Source organism: Sprattus sprattus, assembly GCF_963457725.1.
Source record: "Sprattus sprattus genome assembly, chromosome: 1".
Lineage (NCBI taxonomy): Eukaryota > Metazoa > Chordata > Actinopteri > Clupeiformes > Clupeidae > Sprattus > Sprattus sprattus.
In genome coordinates, this window is record NC_137920.1 from 13,136,429 (window position 1) to 13,157,800 (window position 21,372).

Consider the following 21,372-nt stretch of genomic DNA (forward strand, 5'->3'; position numbering starts at 1 on the left):
TGTGCAAAAACAAAGAGAAAGAAAAGAAACAAACAGACTGATAATATAACTTAATCTAACAGCTGAATATGCACAGCCTCAACAATAGCTTGGGACAGATGCAGCAACAAACTTAACCTTAAGGAGAGCAGAATACATGATGTTGTTGCAACAATTCTTTTAACCCACACATTCAATTCAGAAAATGGACACATTATACAAAAATACAAGATCACCATTTGAACAGTATCATCAGAACAGTGGTGTATGAATCTAATACACTTTTCACTATTTCCATAGCATCACAGCATCACACATGTGTATGAATAGGAGTGGGTGTCTCCTGTCTTCCTGCCGCATGGGGAGGTCATGTGATCTGGCACAGGGACACTGAGGAGTTAGAATAAACCCTAAACCCAGGATAGAGGGGCTCAGTGAATGGGGAGTGGTATGTGTGCATGTGGGTGAGTGTGTCAGAGGAGACGCTGTAGAAGGACAGAGTGCCGGCCGGCCAGTCCAGGTACACTCCTACTCTTCTGGAGCCGCAGGAGGGGACAGGTATCTCTGTGTGCTCATTATTGTGTCTGGCAGAGTAACTGTGAGGAGAGCAGTACAGACTCCAGGACTTGTCATCATATCCCAGTACGTTGACATCATTCTGCCATTTCCTCTTGATGCTTCTATAGGCCACAGCTATAATAGCCCCATCCCCACTCCATTCAGCCTCCCAGTAGTAGCGTCCAGACAGACCCTCTCTACACAACACCTGATTCCACCTGTCAAATCTCTCTGGGTGGTCAGGATACCGCTGATCCTCTTTCACACGTGTCACCTTTCTGTTCCCCTCAGAGAGAGAGAGATTTTTGTCTGTTGTGTTTTGGTCCAGTGTGAGCTCACAGGCATCTGCAGACAAGAGGAGAGAGGAGAGAGGAGAGAGGAGAGAACAACATCATCAGAATATGGTGAGTGACAGCTGCTTCTGGCTAACACACACACACACACACACACACACACAAACACACACACATATGTTTCTCCCACTAACGTAATACAAATCTGCACTATTTAAACATGATAATACAACAAATGTAATAACTTCAGAATAAATGTAATAACTCTTTTACTTTAGCTTAGTAATTACTTTTGCAGTTACTATGTTTGTGGGAAAGTTACCATTTTGATTACATCCAATGTAAAACATTTAAAATATAGTGAAATTCTACCTGCTATATCAGTTGTACGAGTATGCTGTCACAAATGTTTGCCATCTAACGACATTTCCTCAAAATAAAAACCTTAGAGTTAATTTAATGTTTAGACTGACAGAGTGTTTTGTGTTCTTTGTCCAGATCATTAGGGCCAAGCAGACAAGTTCAAGAGTCAGTCTAAATTGAAATAATCAACAAATGAAGTATCCATTGTATTCATTTTCACAACTTATTATGCCAAGTGCAGGTTGAAGGCATCTCATTAGCTGCATTTGGAGAAACAACTGAGGACTTACATTTCTGTGCGCCTGGTCTGAGTCTGATTTCTGCACAGTTGTCCACACTAAGAATAACACACACACGCACACGCACAGAGAGAGAGAGATACATTTGAGATTCTAAATGTATTAACAGTACATGCAAATCTCTTGACCAGAACATCCATCTCTTTTGGTCCATTGGTTTGCACATGTACATGCCCATCCTACTTAACTAAAAGATTGCCTTAGAAGTAGCATAGAGTGTGTATTAACAGTACATGCATATCTCTTGACCAGGCTATCCTTATTTTTTTCTCCATCTGTTTTATATGACCATCATACTAACATTTAACTAAAAGCTTTCCTCTCCAATCCCATCACGTTCTATATGTAGGCTTCGCCATCAGGTTTTGTCTGACATGCCGTTACTCTTAATCTACAAATTAAAGTAGATAATGCAAATCTGGATTCTTCAGATGAAAAGGGTGATAATGCAACAACAGGTTTCCTGCATGTGCAGATTCTGTGTACATACTTAAGTTTCTCCAGTTTAAAGTGGGGATCCTGCAGTCTAGCAGATAACAGCTTCAGTCCTGATTCTCCAGGATGGTTGTAGCTCAGATCCAGCTCTTTAAGATGAGAGGGGTTTGAAGTCAGAGCTGAGGCCAGAAATCCACACCCTTCTTCTGAGATGAGAGAACCAGGCAGCCTAAGAATGACAAACAGAGAGTGAGAGAGAAAGAGAGAGAGAGAGTTATCCCCAGAGTGACAGTCACATTCAAGCACAATAGAGACACAGGGAGGGTGTGATTCAAAACAGCTAAAGGGGCAGTCTAGTGTGGACTACATGTAGGCAATATGCTCGAAAGGATTTTTTTTTGTTTATTTGTTATTGTGAATTTCTGGATTAATCCACGTGTTCCCTTTCTCAACAACAGTCCTACCTGGGCTCTGCTTGTGAGCTAAATGAGAAGAAAATGACATTAAAGTATATAAATAAATGCTATTGTTAAACTGCTGATTGGATGTGGAAGTAGTTACTCTTATCCTGATATTACGCCTTAAGGCGAGACACGGCAGGCAAAAACATCGTTTTTTCACCAGTGGTCAATTTTGAGATTTTGAGCTAGTTCACTCCCTAAACATGTAATCTTTCATACTAGCATAAAGAAAATATCATAATTATACATTAATGTGTATATTTATTCACATTTTGTCTGTTCGCGGCGTCAGCATTCTCATAGGTTTCAAGGAAAGTTAGCAGTCTAACGTAACGTGCAGCATGTCGGCTTTCTGATGCCTGACATGTTTGGTACCGTTGGAAAGCGCTATAGCTCTCACACAACGTTATCTAATCCAAATAAGGACATTTCCTTTCCAGCAGTAACCAATGATGTTAGCAAAAACGGGGGTTTAAACCTAAGGACGCAAGTTCATTGGTTTGCGGTGGTTTCTGATAACGTGATTCGCTCAGACGCATCACGTGGTATGGCTTGACACTTCCTGAATCTTTAAATGCGATTTTCTCAAAATGAGTTTTTTGTCATACTCCAAGGATAATAACTCCACTTCAGTTCAACCTATATACACCAAACTTTCCAGTCTTGTACCCAACTATATTATGAAGACATTTACAGAGGGATTTGTAAATATATTATTCCTAGCCTGAATTATATAACATTATATCCCCAAAAACATGGCGAAAATCTATTTTTTAAGGCTATTGACAGTCTTTTCTGATTTACAGGAAAACAAAAGTAGATATCCATAAATCCCTCTGTAATTTTTTTCCCATCTAATATGCCAACAAAAGGGAAAAGGATTTTTTAACCTGGCTTTATCCCATGATCAGACATGGTCTTTTAAATATTATGCAAATTAGCGCATATTTTATGAGATAACGCCTAATTTGCATATTCAAACATCAAAATACAAAACAATTGTAATACATTTTTTTCTCATCTAAACATGACTAATCAACTGAGAAAGTTTCATGGTGATACCTATTATTTAAGATTTTTACCCTATTCACCTGTAGTGTCTCGCCTTAAAAATCCAACACTCTAAAGACTACCAAGACCACACCAAGTCAATTTCCTGTATCTGAAAATATACTTGGCCAATAAAATAATTCTGATTCTGACTATTGTAAAGCACAAACTGTCGTCAATGCTCACAAGACTGCCTCCATGATAAGATAACATAAATGTGAATCAAAGACCCCTAGCTGGATATCATTATAAAAGTTAGGTTGGAATGTTGTGTATGTAATACTAATAGTAATGTAATAGTTCAACCGAATGATGCAACAATAAAGTCTTTGTTCCTAAAACTACCTAATAACTACCTACTAGGTACCCACCCATGAACTATCCACCATAAAAGCAAACCAACACCAATACAGTTGGCTCTGCTAGCATGCTAAATGGTGTAATTATAGTTGAGGACCATATATCATACAAATGAACTTGAAGATAACAAAACTCATTCCTTATGAAAACAAGAAGTTGTACATTTTTGCATTGTGTTGCTTTCCACTAAAATGAAGATGTGAAGCCTCATGCATTAAACCCAGGCTATGGTGACATAACCCATCATAAACCTCAAACAGAAGGCAATATAATTAAAAAATAGATCAATTCCATTATGATTTAAGCAAAACTAATGAAAACCTTAACTACACAATGTTTCCACCACTTGTAGCTCAAATGGAATAGCTAGACACTACAATCACAAAGGACATGAGTTGCCATCCATACAGATGAGTACAGGAATGCAAGGAGTCTGACTCTTAATTATTTTAATAATGTGATACAATGCTAATGTCCTTCAGAAGGGCCTTCATTTATTAAGATTATCTAAAGAGAATTTTCTTAAAGTAAGAATAAGTAAAACACCAACCTTAATATTTGCAGTTCACAGAAAGGACTGGCCAATCCCTTACACAGAAGCTGGACTCCAAAATCTCCTAGATCATTGTGACTCATGTCTATCTCTATAAGGGTGTTTACTGACTGCAGAAGTAAGGCCACAATCTCACAGGATTCACCACTGAGTTTACAGTCACCAAGTCTGTAACACAATATATGATAATTGAGACCATGGGAAGAGACAGGTGGGGAGCTTGGTGTTATTTCTGTAGAAAATTCTAGTTGCAGTGAAGCTTTTCGCCAAACAAACCTTGGTGAAAATAATCGCAATGTCTCCAAAAGGAGCCAAAGATTAATCATGCTCATGGAAATCACTTGATCTATAAGGTGTTATACAACTCATGTCATACATGGCATTATCACTTAATATTGTTTGTTTTATAGAGTTGAAATCATCTGGTTTAGTAAAAAAGTCTTTATAGTGGGGCCAGGGAGCCAAATCCGTTTACTGTAAATCCTGTTATCTATGTATTCGAAAAACGACAGGTTTAAAAGGAATTCACCCATTTTCGTAAAAGTAATGAAAAGACACTTAAAACTATAGAGAGCGTAGCATGTTTACATTGCTTTTGAGCTTAACCTGCATGTGACAAAACTGTTGATGTTACACAGGAATGCCCTCAGTGATCTAAGGCTCAGCTCTACATGGTGTCAATATAATGAAGTCTACAAACCTCAAGGTTTGCAGTTTACAGTGGGGACTAGTTAGTCCTGCAGAAATGATCTTCACTCCAGAATCTCCTAGGGCATTGCAACTCAGATCCAGCTGTGTCAAGGAGTTAGCAGACTGCAGAGATCTCTTCACTGTTTCACAGGACATCTGGTTAAGTTTACACCCATCAAGTCTGCAAGACGGCATCGAAAGGCATATCATTTTTTAAATATACAGTACAAATATACTGACAGAAACATACACACTTACTATGTATCTGATCAAAGAACAACTCTGGTATCTTTTTTTCTGTAAACAGAGAAACATTTAGCTACTGATTTTGTCTTTTTGTGTTGTAGTTCTACTTATACAAACTGTAAATACAGGTAGTAAGTAGTCAGGTTAACCGATTAATCGCATTTTTGTCATAGTTAACTCAAAATGAATCGCGATTAAATTAATCAAAATGAATCGCGATCACAAATTTTATCTATTCTACATGCCCCTTCAATTATTTTTTTTCCATCATTTTTATTTTATTTTAATGCTGTTATCAACATGGAAAAGTGGATTGGCTTGCTTTAAGCAATGTTTTATTTTATTGAAAAACAACATTGCCAAACAGGGCGGTACAAAATAAAATTATAAAGTGCACATTTAAGATAAACATGGACTCAGCCTATAGTGCAGTTAAACCATGGCTTAATATTTTTTGCTGCCAGCTGCCTGTTGACATTTTCAGACAACAGTGAAGCTCGCTTCTTTTGCACAACACAACTTTTAAAGGTAAACTTTCTATTCAGAAGCTTGTTATCATTCATTTCGCTGTATCGCGCTCATAATTCACTCAAACGTGACGTAAGCCTACTACAAAGTTTGGGAGGGCAAAATAACGTTAATCGCGCGATAAAAAAATTAACAGCGTTAAAATGGGTTCGCGTTAACGCCGTTAATAACGCGTTAAACTGACAGCACTAGTCATGATACTTGCAAGATACATGCTCTTTATCTCTCTCTATCTCCTTCTAACCAAGGTAGGCTTTAGGCTAACGTTAAAACTAGAGCATAGCTAACCTAAACTAAGTACATAACATAAGCCATTGTAACACACGTGCCCACCATTTTAAACATCATGTAACGTCTATTTCAGTATGACAGATTAAAAAAATCGAAAAACTGGATGTCGTTAAAATAAATTAGAACTATCCTTGAGTTCTTTAAACAAGTACAGATGACGGTCTTTCAGGTGCTTTGCTCAATTGAAACTACTACCTCCCTTGGTCTGAAGAACACGGTAGCATCGTTTGCATAATGTTGTAGGGTGACCAGACGTCCTGTTTTACCCAAACATGTCCTCTTTTTGAGACCTAAAAAATGCGTCCGGCAGGGATTCCAAAAGCGTCCACGATTTAGCCTCGTCAGATATTTGTGTTTTGTCTGGGTGTTTCACAAACTAGTATTACGTCTTTTGGAAAGGGTATCTCCCTTACATTCCACCTTTTTGCGCAAGCTCTGACTGTAGAGAGAACTGTCAATGGTCGACCGCCTTCCCAGTGTTGCCAGATATGATAATTAGCCTCCAAAATGAGCCTATGATACGATACGCCATTTTCAGTCTGGCAACACTTCACACCTGGCCGCCTCCACTAGTCTCATCGTTTACAATAGTAAATGGCAGATCTGCATGTGAAAAACATGTCAAAACTTCGACTGGGACAGCAAAGCGTATACTGCCCCCGTCAGTTCCAGAAGAAGTGCAGAACCGATTCTAACAGCTGGCACCGGCGCTCACAGTACTTACAGTGCCTCGTCAGTGTTTTTGTTACTTTAGTACCGAAAGGTATCGTAAGTATCGGTTTCGTGACATCCCTATTTGTGACACATAAAAGTTGCTTATTAATTAGAATGGAATAGTAGATTAGCTTAAATACGCGGGGTGTCTGTTGGGCCCCACCCTGTTACAAATACAAAGAGGTGGGCCTTGGAGTAGAAAGGGTTGAGAACCCCTGCTTTAGCTAACACTAATACTAAATGTCAATATATAAAAACATTTGTCTGTGAAAAGAGTGAGTTATATCTTCATGTTGTGGCCCAATGCTTCCCCATTAGTGGCAGTGGCTAGGCATTGGACTGAAGGGTAAGGGCACTGAGGAGATGATGGACCTGGGAAAGGTGGCCTTTATAAGCCAAGCAGTTCTCGCACTCGCACACACACCCCACCACATTCATGTCATGACCTTCAGTGTTTCCCCTACCATTAAATTAGGGGGGCGCCCCCCCCCCCCCCCCCAACTGCACCCTCCGCCCCCCTTGAAGATCAATTTAATTTGGTTCCCTCTAATTCCCAAAGGGGCCGCCGACAGCCTGTTCGAATTCTACTATAACAGCCGCGGCTAGCTGCTTTGTATACTGCAACAATAATTCATGAAATAATACCCTGAATTCCCATGAAATAATTGGATACATGAACAACTTACTTTAAGTTTGAAACCGGAAACTGGGTGTGTTGTCATTGACTTTTCTGAAGTATTTCTTAACTACACTTCGCTACTGACAGATTGCCTGAGGATTACAGTCTCTTGCAGTTATGGCTTGCAATCAGAGACGTCTGCATCTGTTTTCACAGGATGAGACGGTATTTTTGTGCACCAATAATTACAACTCATCACGCAAGTATGACAATGACGACCATGTTGATGTAAGAAAGAACGTATTACAAATAGTAATATTACTCCTGTTTGTTCTGTACTCACCAGTAACGTATGGCTGTCACTGAGAAGTGTCGGTTTATAATTAGCACCAGCCCTATCATTTTCTAAATTGATAAGAAATAGCTAGATCAATGAAATTTAAATGAATTGTAAACTTGTGCTGTCAAACGATTAAAATATTTAACTTTAAGTTAACTCAAAATGAATCGCGATTAATCACAAATTTGTATCTATTCTAAAACATTTTCCAACATTATTTTATTTTATTTTAATGCTCTTGTCAACATGGAAAAGTGGATTAGCTTGCTTTAAGCAAACAACTTTAAAAAAACTTTAAAAACAACATTGCCAAACAGGGCGGTACAAAGTCAAATTATAAAGTGCACATTTCAGATAAACAAGGACTTAGCCTATTGTGAAGTTAAATCATGGCATAATATTTTCTTCTTTTCAAGTTTGCTGGGAACATAGCAGTCAGGCCTCTTATTTCAGAAAAATGAACCATAACAGTTAGGTTACAATAAAAGGTAAGCCTACTACTTCTTTGTAGTGATGGGAATTTTTAGTCACTAAAAGGACTATGAATCTTCTGAGTGAATCACTAAAAAGATCCGGATCTTTTGAGTCCTTTGAATCTGAATCAGTAGAAATTCTGTCGCTGAATGAGCCCAGCAGCCCACTCCCTAGTGCCTAATGCGCACGCTCACAGCAAACCACTGTAATGCAGTTTTGAGGATATCCAGGGGAAATACGCAACACACACACACACACACACACACACACACACACACACACACACACACACACACACACACACACACACACACACACACACACACACACACACACACACACACACACACACACACACACACACACACACAGTAAGCCAGATACATTGAAAACATTTTAACATGATAGGCTTGGCTGGTTAGGCAACTTATCAGAGCACCACCGAATTGCGCAGAGCTCAAGCTACACAACACACTGAACAAACGTTAAATGAATGTAACCAACGTTACTTATTGTCCGCTTCACGAGAGACAATGGGTTGCGTTTCTATCTCCATTCTCAAACGCACCCCTTTGTCTCTCGTATTTAACGTTTGTTCAGTGTGTTGTCTAGCTTGAGCTCTGCGCACTTCGGTGGTGCTAGCTAACTATCTTCTTAGCTCTCCGTGCAGTTTGTTCGTGCTTGGTTGCTAGTAGTTAACGTTAGCCAGCTACTAGCGGCTAGACAGCTGTGTCAGTTTAGTTAACGTTAACTTACGGCTGCACAACACGGCAAACGGCACAGAGAGCTAACTCATGCTGTGGTCATTTACGAGTCAATCACATAACATTAGACTAACGTTGGCCAGCTTATAGTATGTATCATGATTCACTACGTGAATCGCCAATGTCAACTAATGGCGCCAAGCAATGTCCAGGCCAGGGCTGCACATAAGGTGGTGCGCAGTGCTCATGAATGAATTCATGTTTTATGAGCACTGAAAACATTTAAATTAATGAGCACCACATCCAAGTGTGAAAGGGCTCATTTGAGTACCAAACATTTTTACTGTGCCTCTAGATAAACATGAAATGCATTGTTGGACTTTTGCTATGCAAAACGGTGCTCAATAAAGTATCTTATTAAGATTTTTTTTGGCATTTATTTGAGATACATTATGGTTTTAATCAAGCAACAGAAAAATAATCGTTAGACTAATCGTCCAATTAGTTGTTAGATTAGTCGACTAATCGATAAAATAATCGCCAGATGAATCGTTTAGAAAATAACCGTTTACCCCCAGCCCTAGTTAGTCGTGTTGAAAAAAATCTTTCTGCACGTTGTCTTTGTCTGTGTCTTCGCCTTGCTCTAATAACTGCTGCCATAATGAAGTTTTCAGACTCAATCAAAACGCGCTTCCTGGTTAAGACGTGCTTTTATGGGGCGCATAATTATCCCGCAAATTTGAGACGCACTCTCGCCAGGCAGTTTTAGTAAATACCACAGAACACATAATTAGGCGCACTTACTGCAGCACACACCCACTTTTCCTTATACCCTCCCAGCAGCGGTAATCTGCGCTTCTACTCAAATGCGCCTCCTTTGTAAATACTGTTTTATGTTTGCACCGGCTATTTTATGCCTGAAATGGGCGCAATCCTGTTAGTAAATCTGGCCCAGAGTGTTTACAGAGCAACAATGAATGTGCTCATATTCATATTTGGGCAAGAGAAGGTGTATCACATTGTACCAACAAATATTATAGCTGAATATCATCAAAAACCCACCTTTTGTGAAACAATTTAAGAGCATGAAATCAAAAATATTGAAACAGAAACTCACTGTGCTGTTCTGAAGCACCTTAGGGCTGGGAGCATTCTCCTGCGTCCCTCATCTGACGTGTTGTATGTCTTCAGGTCAAACTCATCCAGCACCTCCTCAGACATCAGAAGCATGTGGGCCAGTGCTGAACAGTGAGCAGGTGACAATTCATTTTTGATGCCCTTTGGTGATTTCAGGTACTCTTGAATTTCCTCATGCATGGAATGATCATTCACTTCAGATAAGCACTGCAAAAGACTGATGCATCTTTCAGGGGAGAGATCCTCTTTATTGAGCTCTTTAATGTACTGACATATTTTCTTAATGCTCTCTGAGCTGTTGTGTGTGTGGTTCAGTAGACCTTGCAGAATTCTCTGATTTCTCTCCAGACAGATGCCCATAAGGAAGCGAAGGAAAAGATCCAGGTGTCCATTCCCGCTTTCCAAAACTTTGGCTACTGCCAACTTCAGCGATTCTTCCAAGCAGAAAAATGTCCCTATGGTCTTCATCTGATTGCTGTAGGAGACAAATACATGAAGTGCTGCCAGAAACTCCTGGATGCTCAGGTGCACAAAGCAGTAGACCTTCCTCTGGTGAAACACAGACTCTTCCTTGAAGATTTCAGTGCACATGCCGGTGTACACTGAGGCTTCACTGACATCAATGCCACACTCTCTCAGGTCTTCTTCGTAAAACATGACATTGCCATTCTCTAGATTGTAAAAAGCCAGTTTTGCCAGCTTCAGTATTATTTCTTCTTGTGATTCCAGAAGCTGCTCTTTATTTGGCTGTTTTCCACTTTGAAACTTCTGATTCTTTCTGGTGATCTGGATGAGTAGAAAGTTTATGAACATTTCAGTCAGAGTTCTGGGGATTTCCTGGGTGTTGTCCTGGTCCAGCATCTGCTGAAGAACAGTGGCTGCAATCCAACAGAAAACTGGAATGTGGCACATGATGTGGAGACTCCTGGACGCCTTAATGTGAGAGATGATTCTGCTGGCCTGACTCTCATCACTGATTCTCTTCTTAAAGTACTCTTCCTTCTGTGGGTCATTGAACCCTCGTACTTCTGTGATCTGATCGATGTGCTGAGCAGGAATTTGACTGACTGCTGCGGGTCGTGAGGTTATCCAGATGTGTGCAGAGGGAAGCAGAGTTCCCTGAATGAGGTTTGTCATCAGAGCATCCACTGACGATGTTTGTTTGAAATCAGATATCATGCTCTGTTGGAAATTCAGAGGTAATCGACTCTCATCCAAACCATCAAAGATGAACACAACCTGACAGTCTTTGTAGTCTTCCCCATTCTTCAGTTCCTTCAGTTCAGGATGGAAGTCAAGCAGAAGCTGGTGAAGACTATACTGCTCATCCCTCACTAAATTCAGCTCACGGAAAGGCAGGGGGAACATAAAGTCTACATTCTGATTGGCTACCCCATCTATCCAGTCAAGGATGAACTTCTGCACTGAGACTGTTTTTCCAATGCCGGCAACACCTTTGGTCATCACAGTTCTGATGTTCTTCTCCTGTCCAGGTAAGGGCTTGAAGATGTCATTGCAGTTGATATGTGTGTCTTCTGTGGTTTGTGCTCTGGATGCTGACTCTACCTGCCAAACCTCATGTTCCTTATTCACCCCTTCACTCTCTCCCTCTGTGATATAGAGCTCTGTGTAGATCTTATTGAGGGGTGTCTCAGCTCCTGGTTTGATGATGTCTTCAGATATGTTCTCAAACCTCCTCTTCAGACTGGCTTTATGCTTCTCTTTAACTCTCCCCAGGACTTTGTCAGCTGTTTATAATGAACACAAATGAACATAGTAGCATGTGTATTAGCAATCACAGTATTGATTGTCATTTGTGATTTCTTCAGCCAAGTTATCATTAACATACCAGACACAAATATCCATTGTCTTGTCCCAACTGTTGCACCTTAAACATTAAATAGTAATTTTCTGATCTGCTGTAGAGCTACAGTCTAAAACCCTGTCTGATATTCTAGAGCAGGAATGGTGAATTTTTCTCCTACCAAGAGCCTTGTGATTGTTAACAAAGTAATTTGTAGTCCTACATAACTTCACCTAGCCTACTTTTAAATATCAGTTACAGTAATGGTGTTGTAGTAATACACAATATTTGGTCATTTTAATTGTTATAATGCATTTATGAATTATCCCACTGCTTCTCAGCTAGCTCACAACAAAGTTTTTATGACAACATCTGGCTGAATACTCAAAATACACTATGTTATGAGCTGTGATGACGATCCAAATTGGGCTTTTTCATTAGAGTGAAAACAAACTAACTAAAGCCTTCACCTTCTCTGAAATGTTCTCAGCAGTGACCTTTTCGTTGTTCATTATTACATGAAATGTATCTATCTCCCGAACCTAGCTACCAAAGTTAACCTAAGTTCTGTGCAGGCACAGAATTATGCTAATGATCTATATTCTCTTTTGATAAGGACTTTCATTGTACAGTCATGGCCAAAAGTTTTGAGAATGACACAAATTCACAAATGCTTCAGTGTCTTCTTTCAGATTTTACTATGGAAAACTGAAGTATAAGTATAAGTGTCAAAGCAGCCTGGCACTCAGGCCCTAAACCGGTTTTATGTACCATGCTGGTAAGCCCCGGGGCAGCACTGTGGCCTCTCTAAGCTTTTCCCCAGAACAAGTTACAGGGTATTCGTCAAAACAGAGGTATTCAAAAGAAATTACCATAGGTCTAACGGGTTGCAATACAGTATTAAAAAAACAGGGACAAATGCTGAATTCCGAAAACAAGCAAGATTAATTAAGTTTTACGAAGACAGTGTCCTTAAAAAAATAGTATTTCAGCAAAGCACAGAAAGACGAACACACAGAAACCTTTGCCCTCTCCCAGTTCCATCATCGTGGTGTGGTTACAAGGCAATTTGTGTGCACACTTTGAGGTGTGTATGAGAGACATTTAGATTCAACATCAATTTCTCCTCCAATTTCTCACCACAGCACAAATCTTAGTATAGGCCAGTCTCTTTTAACCTTACACTATTCAAACACTTTGATGTTCAAATGGAATTGAGTTTCTGTTTATAATGTGGATGTCTGGATTAGGTGGTACGTGTGCATAATCTTCTTTTCATTTGCACTTAAAATGGAGGCCACAACAATAATAATATCTTGATTAAAATGATACATATTGCTCTTACCTACTTCGGTCCTTTCTACTATGTCTGTGTGTTCATCCAGATGAGGCTGTATAGGATGTTGAGTTCTTAGTGTCTTTCCACACTGGGGACAGGCTTGGTTTACTGGTAGTCCAGGCTGCTCGCAGTAGCTGCTGATACACTGCCTGCAGAAACTGTGTTCACATGTGGTGATGATTGGGTCCCTCAGTACCCTCTCACACACTCCACACCGGGACTGATTCTGGGTCAGATCAGACTTCAACTCACTGCAGTGACATGACAAAGCAGAGTTAATATTTCACTGATAAGTAAGGGATAATGTTTAGAACACAGGTCATTGTCTGGAAAATAAGCCCCGACATGGCGTACAGCACCCCGACGCGAAGCTTCACCCTGAAGGGGCTTATTTTCCCGACAATGACCGGCGTTCTATACATTATCCCGCTTATTATACGGCTACTTGCCGAAACAAAACTCGGCGTGTCTTTTTACAATGTATTTGTTACTATACGTAGTGTTAAAAAGCAGATAAATAGTTCGCCAAAGACGTTGAACTTCAAAGACGTTGAACATTCTTTAGAACAGCTGCTCAACCGTCCGCTGAAACTCCATTGATAAGTTACGGGACTACTTGCGGAGTGCTACGAAAGACGTGAATCAGAGGCAAAAAGGCCACTTTCCTTGACAGCGGTCATTATTGCATAGCAACGGTCAGGTATCGGTTAATAACTGACCGCAGAACGTTGGGAAGCCCCATTCAAGTGAATGGAGCATTCTACAGCATTAAAAAGAGCCGTGTAATAAAGAAAGTTATTTTAGTTCTTAAGATTTTTACCCATGGTGGAGGAAATTCATTATGACCTTCAAGACGATGCCAACATAGGAGCTGACTGGGAAACACTTCACTACTTTGAGACAGTGCAAAGAAGTAGTACAAGCCATGTTTCACTTTTTTGACCACACAGTTGCTAACTCATAACTCTATAGAAACACAAGGAGATAGATGGAAACTCTCAACACAGACTGATTTTTTTACTCTACTATAGTATAGTATGAGCAAACACAATAATTATCCTTGACGCAGATAGTCCTTTTGTGATACAGGAAATAATATGGCACGCACAAGAAATGTGCTAATTATTTTCAGACTTTAATTGATTTATCATGTGTGTGTGTGTGTGTGTGTGTGTGTGTGTATGATTGTGATTGTGTGCAGAGTATAACCCACAAGTAACAAATTGTCTTTTTTTCTTGTCTGAATGTCTTTTAAAAACTAAAGATCCATAACTCACTTTAGAGCTGATGGGACTGTGTCAGGGGATTTTCTTTGTTTTCAATCAAGAAAAAAAGTATTTGTTTTGTTCCAACCATAAGTAACATAATGTGTGAATGATTTGGTATTGGGTTTCATACAATTGTTGTAATAAAACATCTAAACTCAAAGATCTCATCTGGGGGAGCCTGGAAAATAATTGTATCAATAGGGATCCCTCCCTGGTCTAATTTGTGGCAGTTTAGTGGTCCTTGATATAGAAGAGTATGAGAACCACTGTGCTAAATAATATTTGAACAGTGCTGTTCGGTTTTCGGTCCTCGATTCCCATCCCTAAATGAACCACGTAACAAATTGTAAATGTTCTTCTTGAATCTCTTCCACTCACTTGAGAGCTGATGGGGCTGGCTCACTGCTCATATCAGGACGATTATGCATGGAGCGGTCACTCTTCATAGACACACAGCTGGGCACTGGAGATGGAGGTCTGTTTGTCTGTGGTCTAGAAAGAAATACCTCATGTTCACATGAAGCACTAAAAACAGGAAACATTTCGTAAAATAGGTTCATAAAGAAAACGTACAAACACAAAAATTATGTCTTGATGCAGACAGTCATTTAATGATATTGAAAATGATCTGACATGCACAGAAAAGTGTGATAATTATATTCAGGCTTGAAATTATTCCTGTATGTGTGTGTGTGTGCGTGTGTGTGTGTGTGTGTGTGTGTTTGTGTGAGTGAGTGAGAGAGAGCCTGAGAGAGAGAGAGAGAGATGAAGAAAGAGCTGATGGAGAGTGAGTGAGTGAGAGAGTGAGTGAGTGAATAAAAACAAAGAAAATGCTAAAATCATTAATGTGCAAACTGCAAATATATCATATACAATCACACAAAACATTAAGTATTATCTGATTAAGTGATTCAAGATATTTCATTAAACCCACATTACCATTAACCATACTGGTGTTTTCATTATTAAAATTCCCCATTTTATAGTGGTGTGGAATGGAGAATGGAGGTGGACTTGGGCAGGCAGCTCCACTTCCCAGGGGAGATCTGCAGCACCGCACTGAGGCCAGATGTGGTGCTGTGGACCAAGACGGAGATCTGCGCTACTTGTGGAGCTGCCAGTGCCATGAGAGGAGGGGATGGAGGGAGCCCATGTAAGGAAGAGGGCAAAGGACTCAGACCTGGTCGCGGATTACAGGTAGAGTGGTTGGAGTACGCAACTCTTCCCAGTGGAGGTTGGCACGAGGGGGTTTGTCGGAAGCTCAGTGGCTCGCCTACTGAAAAAGCTGAGGGGCAAGGAGTTACACAAAGCCACCAGAGAACTGTCTTAGGGCTCAGATACACATACGCGTTTTTGTAAAAACGGGACGCGAGCAAATGCATTGATTCCTATGGTACGGCGCGTTTAAAGCGTACGCCCCTTCTCCACCACGTGTTGCGTCTTTGAAGCCTTTTTTAGGTGCGCTTAAAAGTTGAACTATTCTCAACTTTCCAGCGCAAGGCAGGGAAGCGCACCGCTTCTGTTTTGGCCGCCGCACTTTGCCAAGGCGTTACTGAAGCGTTTCTGCCTGAAAAAAGACGCGTATGTGTATCTGAGCCCTGAGGAAGCAGAGAAGGCAAGGATGCTTGGGAAACGTCCCTGTTCACTGCCCCACCATGAGAGATAGTCAGATAGTCCTTTTGTGATAGAGGAAATAATATGACATGCACAAGAAATGTGCTAATTATTTTGTCACACTTTAATCGATTTATACTTGTGTGTGTGTGTTTGAGAGAGACTATAACCAGATGTAACAAATTGTCTTTTTTTCTTGTCTGAATGTCTTTTAAAAGCTTAAGGTCCGAACTCACTTTAGAGCTGATGGGGCTGTGCCAGGGGGTCCCAATAAAGAAAAAAAGTATTTGTTTTGTTCCAACCATAAGTAACATAATGTATGACTGATTTGGTATTGGGTTTCATACAATTGGTGTAATAAAACATCTAAACTCAAAGATCTCATCTGGGGGAGCCTGGAAAATAATCGCATCAAATAGGGATCTCTCCAGGGTTTTTCCTGCATAGATAAAATGTAGGCGCGCGCCTAAGCCATTTTCCGGGGCGCCTATGAAAAATCCCGAGCGCCTAAGGCAAAAAAATAAGAGTCTGCAATAAAAAAAACTGTCATCCAATTCAGCTTAATGGTGTTTTAAGCAATCACGTTGAATTCAAGACAGCAGCAGCAGATCCCGCCTCCCACCCCCTCAGCCAATCATTGAACAGAGGCTTCTCCAAGCTAGCCAGTTTAGAGAAGACGCTAGTTTGATTTTCTTTATAAACCAGCTAGCGAGCAGTTGCATACATTATCTAGCTAGTTAGCAGTTGCCTACATTATCTTAAACAAACAATACTTTGAAAGTAGGCTTAGAGTTTTATTTAAGCAGTGTGTATTGGGTTTCATACAATTTTTGTAATAAAACATCTAAACTCAAAGATCTCATCACATGGGGTAGCCTGCAAAATAATCGTATCAAATAGGCATCCCTCCCTGGTCTAATTTGTGGCGGTCCTTGATATACCAGAGTTTGAGAACCACTGTGCTAAATAATATTTGAACAGTGCTGTACGGTTTTCGGTTCTCGATTCCCATCCCTAAATGAACCATGTTACAAATTGTAAATATTCTTCTTGAATCTCTTCCACTCACTTGAGAGCTGATTGGGCTGGTCCACTGCTCATATCAGGACGATTATGCATGGAGCGGTCACTCTTCATGGACACACAGCTGGGCACTGGAGATGGAGGTCTGTTTGTCTGTGGTCTAGAAAGAAGTACCTCATGTTCACATGGAGCACTGAAAACAGGAAACATCTTGTAAAATAGGTACATAAAAGAAAACTTACAAACACCAAAATTATGTCTTGATACAGACAGTCATTTAAAGATATTGAACATTATCTGCCACGCACAAAGAAGTGTGATAATTATATTCACACTTGAAATTATTCCTGTATGTGTGTGTGTGTGAGAGATAGAGAGAGAGAGATAGAGAGAGAGAGAGAGAGATGGAGAAAAAGAGAGATATGGAGAGTGTGAGAGAGAGAGAGATAGAGAGAAAGAGATGGAGAAAAAGAGAGAGATGGAGAAAGAGAGAAAGAGAGATAGAGACAGAGTGAGTGAGTGAGAGTGGGAGACAGAGAGAGAGAGAAAGAGATGAAGAAAGGGAGACAGATGGAGAGAGTGAGTGAGTGAGTAAGGGTGTGAGAAAGAGAGAGAGAGGTTGAACAATAAACTAAATGAGGGGGGTATTTTAAATAAATAAAATAAAAACAAGCAGAAAGTACAAAAATCATCATTTGAGTCAATGTGCAAACTGCAAAGTATCATATACCATCAATGATTCAAGATCTTTCATTACATTTGTATGTGCCTCACCCACATTACCATTAGTCATACTGGCATTTTCATTATGTCTGATGTCATTATTAAAATTCCCTGTTTTATAATGGTGTGGAATGGAGAATGGAAGTGGACTTGGGCAGGCAGCTCCACTTCCCAGGGGAGATCTGCAGCACCACACTGTGGCCAGATGTGGTGTTGTGGGCCAAGACTGAGAGATCTGCGCTGCCTGAGAGGCTGACTGTGCCATGGGAGGAGGGGATGGAGGGAGCCCACGAAAGGAAGAGGGCAAAGTACTATGTTCACTGCCCCGCCACCAAGAGATGTTCGGGATAAGGGGCGAAACATCCATGAATGGTGGTCCCCGGCTGATGCAGCTACCCTGATGGGCACCGGTGGAGGTGCGGCAGGCCTAGAGCCTAGCAGGTCTTACCATCTACCGGTTCAAACCAACCCCCCTTTTATCAGGACAAGCATGTATGATTTGTCCCATTTGGCTACAACCAAAATTAAAAAGCTGCCTTTCCCCAAAAATCAACTTACTGACAACTGACGGTCTTAAGCTCAACATGATCTCAACAATTCATGGATTATATTGAATGGCTCCAAAAGACCCTTAACCACTCAAGAGATTTATAATGGGCAATGTATTATGTATTATTGTATATAACCTACAGAAGATACCAGGGAAGTCTTTGTTAAATGCACTTAAATTGTACCCTGACATATCAGCCATCTGCCTCTTTCTGTCATAGATCATCATTACAGTATTGGCTCTTCAATTGAATATCACAACTGGTGTGACTGTATTAATCCTGTTTAAGCTGATAGCTGATAACTAATTTGTGTGAGTGTGTCTCTGTGCAAGTTTGAGTGACTGAATACAAGGGATAATGCTTTCTGCTTTCTGTACTCACCCTGCATTGGTCTGTGTTGATGTGCTGCTCATGTTTACAGGATCATCCATGTCCTGGTCATTCTTCATGGTCACACAGCTGTGTAGTGCAGAATCTGGTCGGAGTGTCTTACTCTGACCTGTAGCCTCCTCTACGTCTTGATTCATTATAGAATTTAGGCTAGGAATGTACAGCAGATTGAAGAAAAAAAAAACATAATAGCCACTGTGTTGTCAATGTTATGAGATGGTGTGTCATTATCTAATGTCAATACACCTTTCATAACAGACACGCTGTTGATCTGATATGGCATAGCTCATTTTGGGCTACACAGAGGTTATTTTCATACAGAAATACAGTTTTTTTTTTATTTATTTTTTTACAGTTGCTAACATCCTTTTGTACAATCTGTAGTCACATCTTAAAATCTCTAAACACGATTAACACAACATTAATTTGCTGTGGACCACACCATTAACATAATGAATGCTGTTTTCACTTAATATTCAGTAAATTAATGCATTTCAGAAATGGTTAAATAAGAACAAAAAAGATAATTCATTCTTCAAAAACTTGCAGCCCTGAAGTGAAGTCTAAATTTGACATGTTTAGTAACAGCAGACACCCTAACCTGAAACCAAACCTTAACACAATTATTGTGTGTGTGTGTGTGTGTGTGTGTGTGTGTGTGTGTGTGTGTGTGTGTGTGTGTGTGTGTGTGTGTGTGTGTGTGTGTGTGTGTGTGTGTGCTTGATGTGCAAATGTATGTCAAATTTAACAGATATTGCCATTTGGATTTCCCCCAGTTGTTCTAAACTGGCTAAAGCATGGAGTCAATACTGAACAAGAGAGGCTTGTTATTTGTCTTTTCTGGAAAAGGCAGAGAGGTCTTGGGTTTAAGACTGTAAGAAAATAACTAAAAAGTGGATGCACCCACACATCTCAAGTTATACAGAAGGCTAATTGTAATGCTTTAAGTTGAAAAGTTTGAAAATGAAACTGTGGTGTGGAATTTGTGATTGCAAAGCTACTGCAGTTATTAACAGATCAGTTGAAATAATATAATATAATATTAGTAGCATTGCCTGCAGGTAAAATGTAATTGTTTCTAGTTTTCCTCTTCAACGCCACTTAATTCCTCCTCCAACGCATTCATTCTAATACAAATATAGCAGCGCTTAAATAACATGACGTCTCACGGGCCACGGATAGTGGCGTAGAGGGAACGGAATCGCCTGTTTCGCCGCCATTTTGACCTTAACCTTTTCGTATTTGATAGAAGAGGACCATGTCTCATAAAAAAGAAGACTAGGCATCGCTTAAGTAATACGGATACATATTGCGCTCTAATCTCTAACATTAAATGATGCAGATAAATTAGCAAGCCTAAATGCACGCTAGTAGTATGCCCCGAGCTTATTTTAAGATTTTCACAAAACCCAGCACACGCATAACGTACCTTTCCGGCGAGTTCAAAACATCTTACCTCCCCCGCGTGACTAATAACACATTATAATCACTTCAAATTATCACTTTATGACTCACCTGACACAAGCAAACTACTCAAACGTCAGAAAGTTGTTTCCCTCTACACGTGTCGATTGTACCGTACGTTTTGGTTTCATTCTGAAGGCGTGTTCGAGGCAACTCGGAACTCCTTTTTCCGGGTCTAACTCGGAGGCCGGAACGGGGCGGATAACGGAGCTTGCAACCCAACCCCGACACCCCATTAAAGGAAAGGCTAGGTGACATAATAATCACTTAATATATTTTCATATTGCAGCACTTTGTCCTGTGTCCCTCCAATGCATAACCCTGTCTGAGCTGTCTTCGTGTCTGCCCTGTCTGTGTGAAACAGCACAGCACGGTACAGTGCAGGATCTACTATACAGTACAGATGCAGTATCCACATACAGATATACATTCTACACGTAGGCTACAGATCTACATTCTTATCAGTATGTTCACTCTCTGGATGATTCTTTTTTTCTTCTTCACCTCTCAGACAGAGATCTGTTATTTACTATTCCACCGAAACTAAACACTGTTACAGTACAGAACAGAGACTGCAGAGTTTCCCACCAGTCTGTTTTCTCTCGGGGTATTGACCCCATGACCCTGACCCTGCTGTTGATAGCACCTTACTCTAGCAGTTGAGCTGCAGGAACACTTAACTCTCAGGCTGATTTTGGGTTGTGAGCTCAATCATACATTTCAAACTGACAGATGGTGTGTGTGTTTTACAGGTGTTCAAGAGAAGCTGGGCATCATGAACAGAGGCCTGTGTGCATTGATGTGTATTAATGTGTGTGTGTGTGTGTGTGACTATGAGGTGGAGGCTGAGGACGAGCTGTCCTTCAGACTGACCTCTGCCTTTGTGACAGGCAATATCTACCTATTGAGGAAAAGGAAGGAAAACAATAAACATACTGATTGTACTGTATGTGTTACGACCCCCTGCAGACCTTAAAGTGGCCTGCAGGCAGCAGTGGGGAGGATGATTGACTGGGAGATGGGTGGGAGATAAAAACACCTGTCTCTCTCTCTCTCTCTCATCTCACCTGATTCTATACATTCCTCTTGTTGATGCACACAC

General features: G+C 40.4%; 1 protein-coding gene across 1 annotated transcript; it reads right to left on the reverse strand.

Moving 5' to 3' along the window:
• Nucleotides 1–253: 253 nt before the first annotated feature.
• LOC308377099 (NACHT, LRR and PYD domains-containing protein 3-like) lies at nt 254–20,373 on the reverse strand. The gene is made up of 11 exons (XM_080853661.1): nt 20,322–20,373; nt 18,798–18,956; nt 17,189–17,335; nt 14,884–14,997; nt 13,244–13,488; nt 10,075–11,842; nt 5,052–5,222; nt 4,349–4,519; nt 1,983–2,156; nt 1,484–1,530; nt 254–882 (listed from the first exon to the last, which is right to left on the reverse strand). Exons 2-11 carry the CDS (start codon nt 18,941–18,943, stop codon nt 347–349), a joined length of 3,519 nt encoding a protein of 1,172 aa, XP_080709787.1. The 5' UTR covers nt 18,944–18,956; nt 20,322–20,373; the 3' UTR covers nt 254–346.
• Nucleotides 20,374–21,372: the final 999 nt, after the last annotated feature.